At 41.3% G+C, this 21,785-nt stretch overlaps 2 protein-coding genes across 3 annotated transcripts in view; one reads left to right on the top strand and one right to left on the bottom strand.

Annotated features, from left to right (window-relative positions):
- LOC111148673 (RAD51 paralog B) overlaps positions 1–9,997 on the bottom strand; it is a 599,479-nt gene extending 589,482 nt beyond the window's left edge. The window contains exons 1-3 of one of the 2 annotated variants that reach the window (XM_022505442.1): positions 9,927–9,997; positions 6,831–6,962; positions 4,936–5,049 (exon numbers count right to left, since the gene is read on the bottom strand). In XM_022505442.1, the coding sequence (XP_022361150.1) occupies positions 4,936–5,049; positions 6,831–6,914 (198 nt within the window). In that variant the 5' untranslated portion in view covers positions 6,915–6,962; positions 9,927–9,997. Of the gene's footprint in view, positions 1–4,935; positions 5,050–6,830; positions 6,963–9,926 lie in introns of those variants that run through there. The other variant, XM_022505443.1, reaches the window with a different exon arrangement.
- A 1,847-nt stretch (positions 9,998–11,844) lies between these two features.
- LOC111148524 (zinc finger FYVE-type containing 26) overlaps positions 11,845–21,785 on the top strand; it is a 63,382-nt gene continuing 53,441 nt past the window's right edge. Inside the window, exons 1-6 of the mRNA XM_022505150.1 lie at positions 11,845–11,908; positions 12,611–12,887; positions 14,331–14,409; positions 18,562–18,651; positions 20,288–20,798; positions 21,186–21,316. Of these exons, the coding sequence (XP_022360858.1) occupies positions 12,694–12,887; positions 14,331–14,409; positions 18,562–18,651; positions 20,288–20,798; positions 21,186–21,316 (1,005 nt within the window). The 5' untranslated portion in view covers positions 11,845–11,908; positions 12,611–12,693. The remainder of the gene's footprint in view (positions 11,909–12,610; positions 12,888–14,330; positions 14,410–18,561; positions 18,652–20,287; positions 20,799–21,185; positions 21,317–21,785) is intronic.

Below are 21,785 nucleotides of genomic sequence, written 5' to 3'. Positions count from 1 at the left end.
TTTTATGGTGGTGGCTGCTTCTTCTCAGACGCATCATTACTTCATCTGATTTTAAAGTGTTGGCTTCACTCAGGACTTGGTCTTGGATACGCTTATCTCATTGTCATATTTACACTGAGGACTCCCAAACACAAACTGCTCCACGGACCTCTCCTTCAGATAGCAGGTCCGAGTACTGAACTGCCTGCTTCATATCCCCACTCAATGTTTCATAAGCCCCTTACATTCAACAAGTACTAAATTAAATTCATGATCTGCCTCCATCAAGTCTGATCCTTTTTCCAGCATTCCTTATCTCAGGAAGTGGTACTACCCAGTTTCCCAAAGCAAAAAAAATCAAGGACTCATCTGTCACTTTCCTGTATTTCACCACTACCCACTGGCAAACAATCACCAATCCTACTCATTCTGCCTCCTAAATATCTCTCATAACAACTCACATAATGCCATCTGCACTGACACCACTCGAAAAACGCTCGTCAGAACCACTTTCTGTCTGGAAGATAGGAGTGGATACCTAAGTGGTCTTCACAAATATTTTTCTGCTCCTTTCCAATCACTTATCTGTGTTCGAGACTGAGTTGTTGTGGGGGTTTTTTTTCTCATTAAATTTTTGTTTTAATGGGTCTCAAAATTCTGTAACAGATTTTTGGTCATGTTGTTTTCATTAAAAAGTACTGACTTTTCAAAATTAATAATAAAACCACACACAAAAAAACACAAATGGTCCACAAAACATTCTCCTTTCCTTCTGAAGGTTTTATGATGCACTGTTATCAATAACTAGTCTTTTACTATTAATTGGCCAATTGACACAAAGAGTTCCGAGACCATTCTTCCACCACTGATTAAGACTGGACTGGCAGGTACTGGGCATAATACTCATTTAGCCTTCTGAGCTTTCTGGGCAGACTTGGTGACCTTGCCAGCTCCAGCTGCCCTCTTGTCCACTGCTCTGATGACACCCACAGCAACCATCTGTCTTATGTCACCAACAGTAAAATGGTCCAGAGGAGGATAATGAAGTTCTTAACACGCACAGGCTTGCCAGGAACCATATCAACGATGGCAGCATCATCAGATTTCAAGAACTTGGAACCATCTTCCAGCTTTTTCCCACAATGATGATCTATCTTCTTCAGCTCAGTAAACTTGCAAGCAATGTGAGCTGTGTGACAATCCAGTACAGGTGCATATCCAGCACTGATTTGGCCTAGATGGTTCAGGATAATCACCTGAGCTGTGAAGCCAGCTGCTTCCACGGGTGGGTCATTTTTGCTGTCACCAGGCACATTGCCACGATGAACATCTTTGACAGATAAGTCATTCTTTTTTTTTTTTTTTTTTATTTGAGAGAAAGTGAGAGAGACAGAAATAGAGAGAACACAAGCAGCGGGGGGAGAGAGAAACAGACTCCCCTTTGAGCAGGGAACCTGACATGGGGTTTGATCCCAGAACCCTGGGATCATGACCTGAGCCAAAGGCAGACACTCAACCAACTGCGCCATGCAGGTGCCCCCAGATACCTTGTTCTTGACATTGAAGCCCACACCGTCCCCAGGAAGAGCCTCATTCAAAGTTTCATGCTGCATTTCAAAAGACTTTACTTCAGTGGTAACACCGACCAGAGCAAAGGTGACCACCATGCCAGGTTTAAGAACACCAGTCTCCACTCGGCCCACAAGGACAGTACCAATACCACCAATTTTGTAGATATTGTGGAGAGGCAAACACAAGGGCTTGTGGTTCCAGAAATGCAATCCAGAGCTTCAGGCAATGTGGTTCCACTGGCATTCCCATCTTTAGGGTGAATTTCCGTCCTTTGAACCAAGGCATGTCAGCACTTGGCTCCAGCATGTTGTTACCATTCCAACAAGAAATTGCCACAAATGCTACTATGTCGGGATTGTAGCCAATTTTCTTAATGTAGGTGCTGACTTCCTCAACGATTTCCTCGTATCTCTTCTGGCTGTAGGGTGGCTTACTGGAATCCATTTTGTTAACACCAACATTAGTTGTTTTACACCCAGTGTGTAAGCCAGAAGGGCTTGCTCACAGATCTGCCCATTCTTGGAGACGCCTGCTTCAAATTCACCAACAACCGGGCGCCTGCGTGGCTCAGTTGGTTGATCAACTGTCTTCAACTCAGGTCATGATTCTGGAGTCCTGGGATCGAGTCCTGCATCGGGCTCCCTGCTCAGCACAGGGTCTGCTTCTCCCTCTGACCTTCCCCCCTCACACTCACTCTCTCTCATTCTCTCTCTCTCAAATAAATAAATAAAATCTCTTAAAAAAAAAAAATTCACCAACAGCAGCAGCAACAATCAGGACAGCACAGTCAGCCTGAAATGTGCCAGGAATCTTGTTTTTTTATAAAGTCCCTGTGTAAGACTGAGCTTTTAAAAACACAGATCATACCCTTTTAGGACTTTTTATTGCTCTCAGAATAAAGTTCGAAATCCTTTACATGTCTGCAGGCCCCATGATCTGACTCCTGCTTGCTTCTCTGACTTCATCTCTGAGGTCAATCTGCTCCTCACCGCTCTGTTCATCACATCAGCCTGATGTTACTGCCAGGAAATGCCATCCTCCCTCTCTCACAGGGCCTTTACACATCCTGGTCCCCCTGCCTACAGACTCCTCCATGCTCACCTTCTTCCTGACTTTGCCTATCTCTCCCCTATTCATCATCCTTCAGGTTTTAGCTAAAGTGTCACTTCCTAGTGGGAGCCCTTCCTAACCCTGGAACTAGGTAACGAACCCTGTTCTTAAGTTTCAGAGTTTTTTATACTTTTCCTTGGTAGGACTTATCATTACTACAAATAACTGTTTATGTACTTATATGTGTAATGTTTGACTTCTCCCACTGGACTGTAAGCTGCAGGAGGGCAGGATGTTACCACGTTCACTACAAGATCCCCAGGACCTAACAAGAGTACATGCTACATGTCTGGCCCTCAATAAGTATCAGTTAAAGGAATATATCAATGAACAAAAATATATTCCCTGGAAAAATGTACTGAAGCTAAGCCAATGTTTACAGCAAGACTCAAATCTAGAGAATGCTATAGAAGTGAACATACAACAAAGGAGAAAGACGGTTTCTAGAGCAGGCATCTGGAATGGTACTGATACCTTAGATGAAATGGTAGCAGAAGTGGAGACGAAAGGTGAATTTCCTGCCCGTGCTCTCTTTAATTCTCTAACTAGAAATACGCCATATATGTTGACCAAACAGAATGACACATGCGAAACTAAAACACTTTCTTGGTGCTTTACGAGCTTCAAAATAGTAACAAGTTAATTGAACCTAGTCACAGCAACATCACTTACTATTTTAGCTCTCCTCCTTCTCCCATAAAACGAAGTGAGCTGTTCAAGGCTTGGAGGTCAATGACAAAGCTAAGACAGTGCCAATACCTATCTCCAATTCTAATTCTTCTGACTACTCTGCCTATGAGGTATTTTCTTAGATCACAAGCTAAATCCGAACAAAAGAAAATACTTCAGGGGCGCCTAGGTGGCTCAGTGGGTTAAAGCCTCTGCCTTCGGCTCAGGTCATGATCCCAGGATCCTGGGATCGAGCCCCGCATCGGGCTCTCTGCTCGGCGGGAAGCCTGCCTCCTCCTCCTCTCTCTCTCTCTGCCTACTTGTGATCTCTGTCTGTCAAATAAATAAATAAAATCTTTAAAAAAAAAAAGAAAAGAAAAGAAAAAAGAAAATACTTCATCTATTCATTAATTTCACAAATTTCAAATGACACTAACATCCCTTCCTTCATACTTCATAGAATTGAACTCCACTTTTTTGCTCAATGGTTAACAAATTTCAGTATAAGATATAAGGTAAGTAATCTATAATTCACCTAAATAAATACATTTATAAAGCGCTAAACAGACTTCCAGGCACTCTTATTCTGGGAAAACAATATCTTTTCTACCATGCACTAAATCTACATGTTGAAAAGCTAAAGTTATGAGACAGAAAGTATAAAATAATTGTACCACTTGACAAGGATTTGTTATAAAAGACTAACTCTTCTCAAGGGTGAGTGAAGTTTTTGGGTGTCTAGGTGGCTCAGTTGGTTAAGCAGCTGCCTTCAACTCAGGTCATGATCTCAGAATCCTGGGATCGAGCCCCACTCAGGCTCTGTACTCCACAATGAGTCTGCTTCTGCCTCTCCCTTTGTCCTTCTTCCCAGCTCATGCTTGCTCTCCCCCTCTCTCTGTCTCTTCTCTCTCTCTCTCAAATAAATAAAATCTAAAAAAAAAAAAAAAGAGCGAACAAAGTTTTTAAGTATTATCTAATCAATAAGCAAGTAGAAACCCCGTATATGTACTTTATGATGTAGAGTGATGATTATAAAAGTTAGTATTACAGAGACAGGAACATTCTAAAATTAGGAGGATATTATAATTTAACCATGAGGTCCACAAATTCTACCTAAACAAAAGACACAGATGTCCTTTTGAAATATCACTATTAGCTACAGGGGAAAAAAAACTTCCTGTTGCTTCCTCATTCCCATAATTAGGAACTGTCTCCCATGAGTTTATAAACTATATAAATTTTTCACATATTCTCATTAAAGGACTAACTTAATGGTGTGAGTCAATATTTTTGAGGTGTTCATCTCTATTTTAGCTTTTGCCTCATCCCAAATAGGATTCTATTTTTTTTTAAGATTTATTTATTTCAGAGAGTGAGCACGCAGAGGCAGATGGAGCGAGAGGCTCAAGCAGACTCCACACTGAGAGTAGAGCCCAACACAGTGGCTCGATCTCATGACCCTGAGCTCATGACCTGAGCCAAAACCAAGAGTTGGTTGCTTAACCAACTGTGCCCCCCAGGCACTCCCCAAAAAAGATTTCCAATGAGATTAAGAATCATCTCAAAAATCATAACCAAATCATAAAAAAATACATATATATATACCGTTTGCATCTGTGGGGCACAGGCCCTGCTGACCATACATAGAAGTTCATGGACACCTCTATAACTAAGGCCGGTCATCTTCATAAGCTCCAGTGGGGAAAGACATAAAAAGTCCTAAAGAGACATAAAATGACTATTAAAACATATATGTGCAACAAAGATACTGGAATTAAAAAGAAACTTTTAATGGACACTATCCATGTATAGATAAAGCGTAATTTGTTGTAGATCACAGGTTTATATGTTTCTTATAGTATTGCCCCCTATATACCTTAACTGAAAGATATGATGCCATAAACTTACCTTCTAATCCTCCAATTTACTTAGCATATATCAGAGGACACATCAAGTGACATCACATAGCAGCAGCCTCCAACCCAGGTATATATGAGCACTGCCCTGTGCTGGAGTTTGGGCACAGACACCAGAAAGTGCAGGTTGAAACAGATTTCTTACTAAGCTATGAGATCCTTCAGAGGAAGTATTTAATCAGTGAGACAATAAAACTGACTATGGAATGAAATGTTAAGTCTCATACTTTTAAGAGTGTTTTCAAGTATGAACATGAGGATTCTTAAATATATAAGAAGAAACAAAAACACCATTAACACACAAAGCAATTTTTTTTTAAATTGTAGCATACTCTGAAAATCTGTCTTATTAAGGATTAAATCTTAACATAAAACCTTATTTAACCCAAGAGGGATCTGCTTCACTATTGTGCTTAAAAATGCAACATCTGGGGTGCCTGAGTGGCTCAGTGGGTTAAGTCTCTGCCTTCAGCTCCAGTCACGATCTCGGGGTCCTAGGATCAAGCCCTACATCGGGCTCTCTACTCAGCGGGGAGCCTGCTTCCCCCCTCTTTCTGCCTACTTGTGATCTCTCTCTTTGTTAAATAATAAATAAAATCTTTTAAAAAAAATGCAACATCTGCTCTATCCATTTCTCTCATTCAGTGATAGGAAAATTATCCTCTTGCTGGCAAGAGACATTATCCATTTTTAATACCATCTCCTCATCTAAGTCCTATTTCTTACGTCACTGCAAAGTTTCTCTCAAGTGGATGAAACTTCTATAGAATCCCAAATAAATGGCATGAGTATACTTAACAGTATGCTATAAGCATTCTCCCCGACCCAAAATGAAAACATAGTGGAATCTGGATAAATGAAATCACATTTGAAAATACAACGTTAGGGGCGCCTGGGTGGCTCAGTGGTTAAAGCCTCTGCCTTCGGCTCAGGTCATGATCCCAGGGTCCTGGGATCGAGCCTCACATCGGGCTCTCTGCTCGGCAGGGAGCCTGCCTCTTCCTCCTCTCTCTCTCTGCCTGCCTCTCTGCTTACTTGTGATCTGTCTGTCAAATAAATAAAAAATCTTTAAAAAAATTAAAAAAAAAAAAAAAAAGAAAATACAACGTTAGTGGCCTTTTACTTTATATTATTATTTTTTTAAGATTTTATTTATTTATTTGACAGAGAGAGACACAGCATGATGTAGAGTGATGATTATAAAAGTCAGTATTACAGAGACAGGAACATTCTAAAATTAGGAGCATATTATAATTTAACCATGAGAGGGAACACAAGCAAGGGGAGTGTGAGGGGGAGAAGTAGGCTCCCTGCTGAGCAGGGAGCCCAATGTGGGCCTCAATCCCAGGACCCTGGGATCATGACCTGAGTCGAAGGCAGACGACCAACATCTGAGCTACCCAGGCGTCCCGTAGCCTGTTATTTTAAATTAGCCTCTGGAGAAGCACTGTCATTTATCTTTTTTTTTTTTTTTTTAAGAAAGTTAGATTTTCATATTTCAGGCTTATTTTGGAGTTATTAACATATATCTATAATTAATTTGTACTTCAAGTTTCTCCAAGAGAAAAAGTACATAAATTTTACCTGACAGGTAACAATCTGATATCTGTTCAGACGGTCACACAGCTCTTGTGATAATCCCACTCGTCTGAGTTTCTTGCTACCCATGCCTAAGGACCTGATGCAGATGCAGCAGGAAAAGGACCCTGAAAAGAACTGGAAAAGGGCATAATCAATAGTAGATAGGCTATCCAAAACACACTACAAAATAAAAACTCTTCAAGCTTCTCCAGATGCAAAATGAAATGTATAGTACTTAAAATATTACTGATAAAATAAAGAATGGCTACAGAATCTTTCTAAAGGTCTACCAAACATCCACACAGAGAAACAAAACAACATAAAAATGTGCATCTCACACAATTCTTTGGTATTTCTTACATTAATATAAGGACACCACTTCTCATTTGTTTAGCATCTTAAGATTTTCAGTGCATTTATAGATTTTATTTGGATACGTAATTAATCCTCAAGGAGTATTTCCAAGCACTCCTTAGAAAGCCTTTACTTTCACTGCACTGTAACAACAATAAATCTACTGTGCACCTACTAGGTACCAGATACTGTTCCAGAGCTTTACATAAATTATCACATTTAATCTTCTCAACAGCCCTATAAGAAAGTCTGACTAATTATCCAGTTTTTACATATGAGAACACCAAAGACTAGAAATGTTAGCTATTCCATTGTCATCAGAAAAAGTTAATGGTGGGTCCAAAATTTCAACTCAGGAAGTCTGACTCTAAGGCTTATCCTCTTAACCATTTCACCCTACTACAAGCCCATAATCATATTTAACTTCTTTTTCTACGAGGCAGAGCGAACCTCTGATTCAAATGAGATTTTATTATTTCAGGTCTTATTTACAAACTGAAATTGTCTTTATTGTATTAGCTGCTCACATTCTCACATGCAATTAAATTTCACTCTTGTTGTTGAACCTCACTGGGGCTAAATGAGACTCATGAAATATTTGCCTTCAGAGAACTAGAATACAATCACTGTGATTCCTTTCATAATGCATGCAAAGGAGAGGTTCTGTTATCTCACTGAGATGGCAAGATGTCCTTTGAGTAGAGTAGAAAGAGAAACTCTTCATTGTTCCAGGCAATAAGGCAATATAGTTATCAGAAAAGGAGTAACAGTCTGGAACAAAATCACACAATACTGATAGTGTAGATACCAGTTTATTTCCAATATCATGGCCCAAATTTCTACATAACATCTAAATTCTCTGAATCAAATGAACTCTCTTCCTCCCTTTCTTTCCCTCTTCTTCCTGCCTTTCTCTCTCTCTCTCTCTCTCTCTCTCTCTCTCTCTCTACACACACCCCCTCCCAAACACAAAATACATTCCTCTCATTCTCCAGTGGGAGTTTGTCAGTATTGATTTGTTTCCCAAATAGTTTACCAAGTGATATCTGCTGTGTCATTTCCTAATGTCTTTACAGATCAGATAGTTCTGAGCAATAACACCATTTAGACCGATAAATTCAATCAAAAATGAGAACCCAAACTTCCTGGCCTTTTACAATAACCAACTCTGCTATCTCAGCCTCATTAGGGCCACTCCCATCATCATATCCATACTGCCTCCGGTTAGTCCTTGACTATCAAAAAAAAAAAAAAAAAAAAAATCCATTCATTTGCTCCTTCCACACCTCCTTAATCACACACTCTGTGAGTCCTGGGGTACAAGAATCATCTAAGCACATTCCCTACCCTTTGGGAACACGCGGTAAAAGATGAAAAGAGATGTATACACAAATAATTACAGTCGTGCAGTAAGTATTGTCATTGATTTTTAAATGTGCTATGGAAGCCGACAGGAAAAAGCACCAAACTGGTCTGCAAGGGTCAGGTCAGTACCACAATCCTGCCACAAATCCTGAAAATTTGCTCCAATCCTGTCACTGTCCACCTTTAAAACTACCCATGAGACCATTAGACCCTGGGATAAATTCCACACTTCTTAAGATCGCATAAAGACCCTTCATCAACTGGTCTCTCACTTCCCTCTCATTCATGTATCTGATTGCAAGGTCCAGACCTCGGCTTTCCTGGCAGCTACTTCATCCCCTGGTGTCTGTGCTTCCTCATCCGTAAAACAAAGGTAATTCGAGTATCTACCTCATAAGAAAGTAGTGAAAGATTAAGGGATTTGGTGCCTGACACACAGAGCTATCAATACAGGCAGCAAAACATCATTTGCTGCCTCACTTACCGGCTCTCCAGCCACGAGAGATTGGTAGGTTGCACAAAAGTCAGTTAGTCCTGACTCCTTGTCTTTCCTCCACAAAGCCTGCCCCCAACTCACTCTCTTCCTCTCCAATGTTCTCATCATATTTTGTACATATTTGTTGGATAATCCTATTAATGTATTATTACAGCTTGCGTGTTTGTTTCTTCCACCAGAGACTTAAATTCCTGCTGTGTGTGCGCTTACGTGCCCACACCTGTGAACAGGAGTGAGGAAAGCAATTCCATCCTGAAGACTGAAACCCTCCCTCCTCAACAAAGTAAAAATCCTCAAGTAAGATGTTCAATGAAAACGGTTACGTAATGATAACAGCTCATATTTATTGAGCCCTTATTACGTGCCAAGTACTGTTCCAAGAGCTTCGACCCGATGTTTTCCCTCACTTTTCAGACTAAGGATACTGAGGTATTGAGTTGAAAAATTTGTGCAAAGTCTATCAGCGGGCAAATGGTTGAGTCCGCATTCCAATCCAGAGATCGAACTCCTCGCTTTAACTACGTCTTCTTCAACACCACCAGAAGGCGAGCAGACCCTAAACTTCGCTTAATGATGGGCTCCCCTGCCGAGACCCCAAACAGCATCAAGAGGCGAAAATGTCACCCGAATCCCCTAAAAATAACTTTTGCCAACAAGGAGCAGTTTCCCAGCATCTCCCACAAAAGAAAGCCAGAAGCCCCCAGATCAGCGGCGGGGTTCCTGTTAAGATACCTATAGGCCTAGGGTGAGTGTACTGGACCAAAGAGAGAGATTCACCCCTACCCCGAAATCAGCAACACAGAGAGGGGCCCAAAGAAGGAGCAGAAAATATTGAGCGCATCCCATTTCCCCACAAACGCCCCCCACATGAAACTTTCCAGTACCGGGTCTGTGGCATCCAACTTTCAAAGTTTCCCCCACCCCTCACAGTTCCCCGCGGAAAGCGCCGAAAAGCAACAACCCAAATGCTGACTGGGTCATCGCTCTGGCGAAATATCCAATCAGAGGTAGGAAGAGAGCACCATGTTGGCTCCTCTGCTTGCTGGGAATTGTAGTTCTTACTACAATCAGTCAATGAGTTCCAGTCAGTTTCTCGTTACAGTGGTTATCAAAGTCCTGTAGAGGAACAGCAGCAAGGAGTGAAAGAAGCCAGGAAAAACCTTGCTTGGAATTGTCTCTTTTCTTTTTTTTGTCACTACATTTATAAAATGTGTAATGGACCAGAGAGACATGTTAATTTTCAGGGAATAAGAACCCATCTATCCTAGAAGAGGTTTTGAAAGAGAGCTTGGGTTTGTTTGGGTTTGCTTTTTTCTTTTCTTTTCAAGATTTTATTTATTTGAGGGGTACCTAGGTGGCTCAGTGGGTTAAAGCCTCTGCCTTCAGCTCACGTCATGATCCCAGGGTCCTGGGGTTGAGCCCCACATCCGGCTCCCTGCTTAGCAGGGAGCCTGGTTCCCCCCTCTCTCTCTGCCTGCCTCTCTGCCTACTTATGATCTCTGTCAAATAAATAAAATCTTTTTTAAAAAAAGATTTTATTTATTTGAGAGAGAACGCGCATATAAGCCAGAGGAGGGGCAGAGGGAGAGGGAGAAGCAGACTCCCCGCTGAGCCTTACTGGGACTCCATCCCAGGACTCTGGATCATGACCTGAGCAGAAAGCAGAAACTTAACTGGGATAGCCACCCAGGTGCACCTGCTTTGCTATTTTCACCACACTTTGGTGATGAAATAGTTTGGGAAATGCTGCGTGAAATTGCTTAAACTGAAAACACTTAATGGGGAAACATGAGTCTGTAGTTTAAGAAGACCATAAAGAAACCAAACAAGTTTCTGTGTAAAAGCAGCTGTGATAAAGAAGCTTAGTAAACTGTTGCTTTAATACTCAGTTTCAGATTGCAGTATTATATTTGCAAAAAAGCTTTTGCTCATTCTTTGTTCTCATCTCTCAGTGCACACTTTGTCTTATAATTTAACCTATTGTATCCTAATTACTGGCATGCGCTACTCACTGGACTCTGAGCTCTTTGAGGACGGGGTCCACAACTTAGCCTGTAAAATAGGGACTCGTACCCCGTTCAATTAACAGTTGTCAGGCAAATGAGCAAATAAATTAATGGAATTAGGCAGAAAATGGGTATTCAGGATGTAGGATTCTGGGATTATAACAGAGCCCAGTTGGATAGAATAACAATGGAGGAGGATCCAGGTTTCTCTGCGTCTCGGTATTCCTAAGGCCTGGCAAAACACTGTCAGAGGTTAGCACTTAAAAGCTGATTTCAGGGGCGCCTGGGTGATTTAGCGGGTTAAGCCTCTGCCTTCCGCTCAGGTCATGATCTCAGGGTCCTGGGATGGAGCCCAACATCAGGCTCTCTGCTCAGCAGGGAGCCCGCTTCCCCTCTCTCTCTTACCTGCCTCTCTGCCTACTTCTGACCTCTCTCTGTCAAATAAATAAAATCATTTTTAAAATTTTTTAAAAATAAAAGCTGACTTCAAATGCTAGGAAGTAAAAGAAGAAAAAAAATCAAGGGACACTGATATTCCTGCCATTTGCTCCGACGAACGCAAAACAGAAGGTGTTGAGCTGAGGAGTGGTAAAAACTGAGATGAACGGTCCTCATTAGCTGGGTAGCTGATTTACTCTTTCGTTGACCTAGCTTTCTCTAGTCCAAAGAGGTGGCGACACGTGACCCAAACAAATATGGCGCCTTATTTGCATCGTCCCTCCACTGACCAATAGGAGTAGCCGCTCTCAGTCGTCCCACCCCATCCCGACATCGGACAACCTACCGAATGGGATCTATCACCTGACTCGGTTCAAACATGGCTGCGCTGGAATCTCTATTGCTTTGGGCACCGGGAGCGGGTAAGTGTTAGGCACCTCAAAGAAAGCGGGGGCGCTCCCCACGACCCCTGAAGAGAGCATCCCTCAGCCCCAATCCCCAAGGGCCTTCAGGTCTGACACAGACTCTTCTCCAAATCTTCCCTCATCTGCCTAAAGAGAGAGCTCCAAGGAGGGAGGTTCCTCCTGAATTTCTCATCCTTAAGGAGGCGACCACCTGGGGATTTGGAGTCGGAATGGGCGTAAAGTTAAGTGGGGAATATGAAAGTACGGTTATGGGTCTGCACCCTGAGCTAATACGATCATTGAGATTAATTAAATATTGGATGCATGTAGAGAGATGGGATCCACCCCTCGGGGAAAGGTGGAACTTCTCAAAAAGAGTAACACGTCGGGGCGCCTGGGTGGCTCAGTGGGTTAAGCCGCTGCCTTCGGCTCAGGTCATGATCCCAGGTCCTGGGTTCGAGCCCCACATCGGGCTTTCTGCTCAGCAGGGAGCCTGCTTCCTCCTCTCTCTCTGCCTGCCTCTCTGCTTACTTGTGATTTCTCTCTGTCAAATAAATAAATAAAATCTTTAAAAAAAAAAAAAGTAACACGTCAAATCAAACTTAAAACAATAATAATTAGGGAAGTAAGTCCCGCTTTTCCCAGCCGGGCTAGCAGTTACTAGTTTGTCTAACTATAGTTCCTTCCGTTTCTCCTCACTGTGGTGTGTATTGTTTCTAGGAGGTGCTCCACGAATGAGAAAATTGACAATGTGGTCTGCGTAATTTATTTCTTCTTATCTCCCTGCACTCTGTGCTGGGAAAATGCATCATCCATTTGGAAAAGAGGAAACTGCTTCTCAGAAGCAACTTTTTGGGTTTTTCTGTGAGTGCCTTCGCAGAGGAGAATGGGAGCTAGCTCAGGCATGTGTACCTCAGCTACACGAGGCACAAGGGGATATCCCAAAAAAGGTGGAAGATATACTTCAGGCGCTGGTGGTGTGTCCAGATCAGCTGAGGTAAGGATCTCTCTTTATTCCAGGCAGTCTGAGGGCGGGAGACACAAGGTCACTCTTTGGGTTCTGGTCAACGTGCCTCTCTCACCTGTCCTCTGAGGAATTATCAGAGGTAGAGTGTATTTCACTTGCTCTGAAAATTTATCTCTCTAATACGTGTTTAGTACTTAATCAGTATTGGCTTTCAGTTATCCTCTTAAACAGCATGTAAGCCTGGCCAGCAAAGTATGCCTGAAACCACCATTTCTTGATTATTATCATTAAAGTAAATGGTGGAACTGCATTGAAAAGCATTTTCTTTGCCTCCAGAAAGGCTCTCTTCTTGCTGATGTAATTGAAGGTATTGTAGCTTTAACAAAGGTCTGGAAGTCAATTCACTTAAAGTTTTTATTTTGAAATAATTATATGAATATTATATTTAAAAAGTTATAGAAATAAGTTTTATATTCACAAGAAGTGCAAAAAAAAAAAAAAAAAAAAGAAAATACAAAGAGTACCTTTTCCCCAGCTTCCCCAATTGTGGTATCTCATATACCTATGGTACAATATCAAAATCCAGAAATTGACATTGATACATTTCTGTTAACTAGACTGCAGAACTTATTAAGTCTTCACCATATTTTTAATGTGGATTTGTTTTTATGTATGTAGTTCTGTGCAGTTTTATTCAGGTACAGACCCATGTAACTACTACTAAAATCAAGGTACAGAACTCTTCCATCACCATAAAAGAATTCCCTCACTCCCTGGGAATACCTCTTTGTATTTTGACCCCTCTTTGTACCCTGGCAACCACTGTTCTCTATTTAAATTTTTAGTGAGGCTCTTCCTGGCAATGCTATTAACAGCTAGTAGTATAACAATTAAATGTGCTGTCTAGTCTCTCCCCTCACTTTTCCTTTTGACAGCTGTGTTGTACTGTACTAACACATACAGAGTAGAGACTTAGGTGATTCATTTTTCCCTTTTTTTTCATTTGGGATCTAGCCAGTTTCTGTCTAAATTACTAACTTCAAAGAAAGCCTTATGAATTCCTATATCCCTGTTTTTAGCATAGAGTTAAAAATAAATTTTTATGAATTTCCTTTTTTTCTTTAAGGCTACTTGATTCAGTTTCTATTTTCAAGAACATACTTTAGGGAGACTTGCTTTTGTAGTTTTCTATGAATGTTATTTTGTTTAAAAATAATAAAGACTAGATAGTGAGTTGGAGTTAGGGGTAGAATTTTTTCCTTTTTTTTTTTTAAAATGAAAGCTGCTGGCTCTTTTTCTGGTTCTAGTTTTATTGATCTATCATATAATTGAAAATTCCTCATTAGGACAATGTCTTCTTGCCTGGTTAGGTTTAAAATAGACTGAGCAGTGAAATCCAAATCTTGGGTCACAAAAGAGTAAAGGTCAGTAGAAACTCTTTGTTTAGAAATTCTTTCTTTTCACATTTTTCAGATGTGGACAGGACATGAACCCTCAAAGATTAGCCTGGGTCTGGTTTCTTGTACTGGAAAAATGGTTCTCCCAGGAAAAGGTAAGAAGGTTTATATTTCAGATATTTTCCTGAAGCCAAGGCTGAGAACTTGGAAGTGGCTAAAGATTTCCTTTTCATCTCTTACTTCCTTTATTATGAAGTTTGTCATATTCCCTTCTCAGTGTTGACAGTGAAAATGGCTTAAATTTTTATTGCTTTTTCTCTACCTAAATATATTCATTCCCTTACTAACATATATTGGAATGTAATACCATTTAAGGTGATATCATTTTGTTAAATACCATTGTGAGTCTTGTGCCTGAATAGAGTTTTGCAAAACCAAGTGAAAGTGACAAGATAGCAAATAAATTATGAATCTCATAATATACAAGTAATGGAGAATGGGCTGAGCCGAAACCTGGTTTTTCTTCCAAAAATCTCATTTTAATTAGTCCAATGCAGTGAATACTTATAGACATTAACCTCATTGATTAATAATTTAGTAATCCACATGAATTAAACTAAAAGTTAGCAAGTATAAAAACAGGGTGAGCAGATTAATAGTAGAAGAAAACTTGTAACAAAGTGTTTTTTTTTTAAATGTTGCCTTTAGAAGGCTTTTTAAAAGTATGTGATAATTATCAGAAGTTGATATCTATTAGAGGAATTTCTCTGACACAATTCTGTATTAAGCCTCAGACTTTAAGATTTAGGTGAGGAACCTCTGACCCAGAAGAGAAATGATGACTGGCCCAGGGACAAAAGTAAAGTTAGTGGGAAGAACTAAGGCTGCAACCAAGGTCTTCTCACTTTGAGTCCTTAGTTTACTAGGTTTTTCCCCCTCAACATTATTAAAGAAACCATAAATTCTGTTCTGTAAATGTCTATAATTCAGCCTGATTTTCTTCACTCCCCCCTATCATCAGAATTAATTTTGCCTCCAGTTCCAGTTTTTCCTGACACTTCTTCACATAGCTGTTAAAAAATAACAAATTCCTAATTTAAATGTACCTTATATCCAGGTTTTTGGCAGTGTCTTAAAAAAAAAAAAATTACAAAAAGTCTAGCAGAAGAAGGCAGAAAGAGAAGCCAAATTTAAAAATAATCAACCCCAGGATGATTGAGTTGGCTCTAGTTTCAGATCTAAAAGGGAAAACTTGAATTAAAATCTTCAAAGAGGAAAAGAAAAAATGTCTATTGTTATTGACTAAAAATCTTTCTAGTCCAAGCATGAATTTGTCAAACCAGATGAACTTTCCCCTCACTGAAGGATATTTGCCTACTTCATGGCTGCCTTTTTTTTTTTTTTTTTTAAGATTTATTTACATATTTTAGAGACAACAGTGGGGTTGCAGGGGTGGGCAGAGAGAGGGAGAAAGAATCCTAAGGAGGCTCCACGTGAAGGCCCTGAGGTCATGACCTGTGCCGAAATCAAGAGTTGGATGCTTGATCGAGTGAGCCACCCAGGTGCCCCAGTCATGGCTGCTTTGTTGCTTATGTTCTGTACAGAGGCTCAACCAGACCAGGTGACTGATTTCACTTCCATGGCTCTTTTGCACAAACCAAGAGTTGTTCTTGTTTTTCCCAACATCAAAGACCACTTAATCTTAAGGCTTCAGTGCCTCAGTTATTTAAACAGTTGTGGGAATGTTTTAAACATTAAGCAAGGACCTCAGAGACTTAACTCTTAGAGGGACTAAGGTTGCAACTCTTACAAGGACTTAGAATAGTTCCACAAGACCGGTCGCTAACCCAGAATGGCCTTCATCTTTTGGGGGACTTGCTAGCTGCCTCTCTTTTTCCAGTCTCCCATCTTCTGCCAAAAACTTCCTTTTCAATTAGTTGAAACAGTGATTCCAGTTTCCCTTTTCTTTATCCTCTTTCACCCTCTGCCTTTTTATCTTGCAGTGATTTATCTCTGCATGTGGAAGCATGTGTGCAGAGATTTACCTGCAAAGATGTTCACTGCCATGTTGCTTCTAATAAAGGAAAACTGGAAACAGCTCCCATGTCCACAGTATAGGACTCGGTAATCTATTTCTAAAATACCATGCCACTATTAAAATTATGTGGTAAATGAACTTTCGGTGATGTGGAAGGTTGTTCATACTCTGCTACATGAAAAAACACTTTAGAGAACTACGCATTTGGGATGCATGAATAGAAATGATCTGGATGCCCTCAGACCACAGTGTTAATAGAAGCTCTCTTTTAGCAGCAAGATTTGGGGGTTGTATGTGTGTGTTTTCACCTTCCTATTTCTGTATTCTAATTTTTCTGCATTGAACATTCCTTGCTTTGATAGTAAGATCTGTGCTTAGAAACAGAACAAATTCTTCCCTGCTTTAGAAATGTTAGTCATTTATGACCCTGCACGTGCATAAAGCAATTTCACCAGTAACATAATTACAAACTAAGGAGTCTTTAGCATTCTAGAGTAAAGTCCTAATATCTTAACCAGATTTTGTTCTTTATCAGGGGCCTACTGTCTGGACATCTTATCTATTCCTTCCTCTTAGTCCTCAATTGAAGCACTAAACTTTTAGCTTTCCAGCTTGAATTTTCTCCACCAACTTCTAATCACTAGCATTATATAAGCATTGAGATGGCATAGGTGCATTAGGGAAGGATGTGGTAAGAAGAAATAGGATTTTGCACCGAGAACATACTAGATCGTCTTAGCCTCTGATACGGTAATTGGCACATGAGTAGAGAAGGTGTGAACTTGTGTTCTAACCCGCCCCCCCCACACCCAACATACACACAATCTTGCAGGTGCTTCTTGCTTGAGATAGGAAACCTTTCAAAAAAAAATGACTCCCAGAACCTTTAGTGAGCCATGTGATTTACAGGTGTCTTTAATTTAAAGCAGTGTTGGGGTGCCTGGATGCCTCAATCAGTTAAGCATTGGACTTTGATCTCAGCTCAGGTCGTGATCTCAGGGTCATGAGTTCAAGCCCCACACTGAGCTCCTACTTAAAAAAATAAAGAAATAAAAAAAATAAAGCAGTGTTTGTTAGGATTAGTCCTAGATTTTACTCTTATTTGTATTTGTGTCTGGAGAGGGGGAAACTATAATTTTAGTTTTAAAAACCCAGTAAAGGCAAGTTATTTTGAAACAAGCCTGTTCAGGAAGAGCCAGGGGCTCACTCTTTCCTTTTTTCAGTCTTCTCTGATGGCATATCTCATTAAATATTTGATGAGGTCACTTTTTCTTTTTCATGCTTGAAATAATTCAAAAATACTTCCTGGGGTGCCTGGGTGGCTCAGTGAGTTAAGCTTCTGCCTTCGGCTCAGGTCATGGTCTCAAGGTCCTGAGATTGAGCCCCGCATCGGGCTCTCTGCTCAGCAGGGAGCCTGCTTCCCTCTCTCTCTCTGCCTGCCTCTCTGCCTACTTGTGATCTCTCGCTCTCTGCCAAATAAATAGATAAAATATTTTTTAAAAATACTTCCTAACCGTTTCATCTTTAGGAAAATATATGCTCAAGTCACAGGTTTCTTTGATTTAGAAATAAATGAAATTTTTTTTAATGTGTGAAAATATGACATACAGTATCTAGCACATAATAACTATTAGATCCCTTCCTCTTTTGTTTTCCAACTTATAATGAATACCAAAAGCCAGGGTTTGGACCAAAAGAGGATAAAGTGGGCCATACCCTTCCAGGCTTACTCATAGCTGGGTTTTTGGAGACTGCAGGGGAGATTCTTGGAAAAAGACTTCATGTGACAGAAGTCACATGATGTGAGCAAACCTTGGAGTTTGAGGCTGCTCAGCATGAGATTTAAAAGTCAGTATTTAAGAGGGATATGCATCCAAGTTTAGCTGTTTTTAATTATATAGAAAAGTATCTTGGGGAGCCTGGGTGACGCAGTCAGCTCAGCATCCGCAACTCTTGGTTTCAGCTCAGGTCATGATCTCACAGGTCATGAGATCAAGCCCCACATTAGGTTGTGAGCTCAGCAGGGAGTCTGAAGATTCTCTCCCTCTGCCCCTCCTCCCCCTTGCATGCACTCTGTCTTTCTCAAATAAATAAATCCTTTAAAAAAAAGAAGAAAATATCTCAAACATATCCAGAAATTTAGTGGTTAAAAGTACTTTATTTTAGAGAAACAGCAGAAATGAAACTAACTGGAGAGAAATATTTTCTTACTATTTGTTAACTAAAGCATATGTCTAATCACTATGCTTCCTTCTTATGATCCTTCTAGAAATTACTCCCAAGTGTTTTCCGGAGAAAGCTTGAGTTTCTGTTATTATCAGAAAATCTCCAACGTGACATTCCAGAGAACATCCTCAAGGTGAGAGAGGGCTTGGAAGCCATCTACCCCAGAGTTACAGTCACTCAACCAGCTCAACTTGTCCCCATGATGTTGGCTATGTTCTCAGACAAGACCAGGCTAGGTAGAGGTCCCTCTGAGGAGAGTTCAGAATTATAATGAACTTATCTGATTTTAGAATTCTTTAGAGTTGGATTGTCTAGAAGTACTAAGTATAGGGGATTAAAGGTTTTTTTTTCATTCCACATAAAAGGAAGATCTAACTTAGATTTAAGCTTGGTGTTTGAATTTTTCACCACTGTATCATAGAGAATATAAAGGGAGAAAGGAAATGCTATTTGTTGAATACGTCTTCTCTAACAGGTGCATTAATAATCCTCGAATCTGGGGGCACCTGGGTGGCTCAGTGGGTTAAGCCTCTGCCTTTGGCTCAGGTCATGATCTCAGGGTCCTGGGATCAAGCCCCACATCAGGCTCTCTGCTCAGCAGGGAGCCTGCTTCCCCCCCCTTCTCTCTGCCTGCCTCTCTGCCTACTTCTGATCTCTCTCTCTCTCTAGGCCACCAGCTAATTAAAGACGCACTAACAATAGGATTTAAGATAGGGACTTTTTGGGACGCCTGGGTGGCTCAGTTGGTTAAGCAGCTGCCTTCGGCTCAGGTCATGATCCCGGCATCCTGGGATCGAGTCCTGCATCGGGCTTCTTGCTCGGCAGGGAGCCTGCTTCTCCCTCTGCTTCTGCCTGCCACTCTGTCTGCCTGTCCTCGCTCTCTCTCTCTCTCTCTCTCTCTGACAAATAATTAAACAAAATCTTTAAAAAAAAAAAAAAAAAAAAGATAGGGACTTTTCGTTTATTAGGCCGAGGACTCGTGGCCCTGTGATGATCTTGGAGGCAGTTAATGAAGAAGCACCCCGAGCACTGTCCATAGGCATGATGCTAAATCAGGGAAAAGCACCTACTAACCCTTCCTCTGTTCTCCCTCTGTTCCAGCTGTACAAACAAATTATAGGCTATAGAGGTTCTTGCCTTCAAAGGTTTGCCATCTAGTCAGGGAGAAAAGACCAGTACACACACGCCACAATTATAGATTAAACCAGATGGTACTAATTTTGCGTACTTTCAAAGCCCAATAAAGAGGGAGAGTCCTGTGGGTTGGAGGTATTGGGAAGGTTTTAAAGGGTGAGGAATAGGTTATATCTCAAAGGATGGCTAGGATTTGGAGCAGAGGTTAAAAACTGGTGTGTAATATTCTCTTACAAGTTGAATTTAAATGCCATGGGAGTGGGCATCATGTCTTATGTCCAGTTATTATCTGCTTGATCTATGAATTTACAGCCCCTGCTTTAGATCCACAGTGGACATTTTGGAGGTGGTGAGAGGGGCCTAGCTTTAGAATGAAGCCCTTCGGCAGTTGAGTTCTCTCTTTGCCTCCATCTCTCCATTTGTAAAATGAGGATAATAGTAGTGTCTTCCTCTTAAGGTTAATTTGATTTTTCTGTGTAAAGGGCTTAGCACGAAGTAACTACTATAATGTGTTTGCTACTGCTGCTGTTACAGACACACTCATATTTATACTGAAAAGAGGAAAACATCAAGCATATAAGTGATAACATCCTAGACATGCTCACCACGGACCCTTTGCTTTATCATCTACTCAGGAGTTCTACGAAGCCTTAGCACAAGATACAGGAGGCCCTGTGCTTGACGGAAATCAGAGGCGGGAGAGCTGGAGCCCTCGGCTCAGCTCAGAAGCTGTCTCTGTGCTCTGGGATCTTCTGAGGCAGGCTCCCCAGGCAGCCCAGGCCCTGCTGGAGCTCCTGCTTCATGAGGACGATGGCACTGGCACTCTGCAGAAGGCACTGGTGGACCTCATTCGAAGGGCACTTGGAGCTGTGCAGGGCCCCACCACTGGGCCCGCTGGCATAGTAGATGCCATCTACGGAGCCCTGCGGAGTCTGCGTTGCCCCGCAGAGCCGCTCGGGGTTGAGCTGCGTCTCCTGTGTGAGGAACTACTGGAGGCCTGCAGGGCTGGAGGGAGTCCCCTGCGGGAGGAGCAGGTGCTCAACTGCCTGCTACACAGGGCTGGACGGAGCCTGGTCTCCTTATATGGCCATACCTATGCAGAGAAGGCCACAGAAAAGCCAGTGAAGGCCGTACCCTCGGGAAAAGGTGTGTTCTCTTTGCCGCTTCTCCTTGCATGCTTGTAACTCCACTGTATCCAACCTCTGAAGTTCCTCTAGGCTGTTGCCTTCCAAGTTGCTCAGGAAATCTAGAGGAGAGGCTAAGCATAAATGGTAAGGTGTTCTTTCGTGGAAGTACAGATTTTATAGTCTAAGATGGAATGATGGAAAAAAATAATAAAGTAGTAGCAATAGCTGGGAAGAGCTTTTCAGAAGCTCTTGAGAGAAGTAAAAGTGCCTTTAACATAGAAGTGTAGAAAACCTGGTTTAACTTTTTAAAAGAATGAACTCTCACATCTGTTGGTTTTTTGAATGGGCTTTAGCTTAGGAAATATCTTCCTATTTCCCAGTAACCTTGTCTGGTTTGATTTTGTAGTATCCCCCGATCATCTAGATCCTGAGCAGGCAATGCTGGCCCTGTTCTCCAATCCTGACCCAGCCCAGGCTTGGAAATCAGCCTATTTCTACTGCCTGAGCAACAGCAAGCATTTCCTCGAGCAGATCCTGGTAAATCGAACTTTTTCGTTCCCCATCACAGAAGTACCCAGGGATTTTCCTATAGGCTTTTTCATTTCTCATTTCTCTCTGGCTCATTTATCCAACACAAAGCAGTCTAATTAGCAGTGAATCATTTGGTGTCTCCATCCAACAGTCCCAGGGGAAAAAAGGCTGTGAGAACCAGTATCATTCATAATTAGAACTGCAGTCATTTTATATATGCCCTTTGACAAGATCTAAGATGTTAGATACATATAAGCTTTCTGGACGGTGTGAGGAAGAAAAGACAGTGGCAGCAATATGTTGCCGAGCCAACGGGGGACTTTAGTGACTCTGACCTCCATCCAAACCACAACTGAGCCTTAGTTTAATTCGACAGATGTTTCTTAACCTCATCCTGTGTGCCATGTACTGTGCTCAGAGCTGGGGTTACAACAGAAGTCAGTCCCTGCCTTTGGAAAACTTACAGTCTAGACTT

The sequence above is a fragment of the Enhydra lutris genome, unplaced genomic scaffold (genome assembly GCF_002288905.1).
Source record: "Enhydra lutris kenyoni isolate GAN:26980312 unplaced genomic scaffold, ASM228890v2 scaffoldscaffold20, whole genome shotgun sequence".
Lineage (NCBI taxonomy): Eukaryota > Metazoa > Chordata > Mammalia > Carnivora > Mustelidae > Enhydra > Enhydra lutris.
Note: the sequence above shows the minus strand (reverse complement) of the source record. Positions and strands in the feature narration are given on the sequence as shown.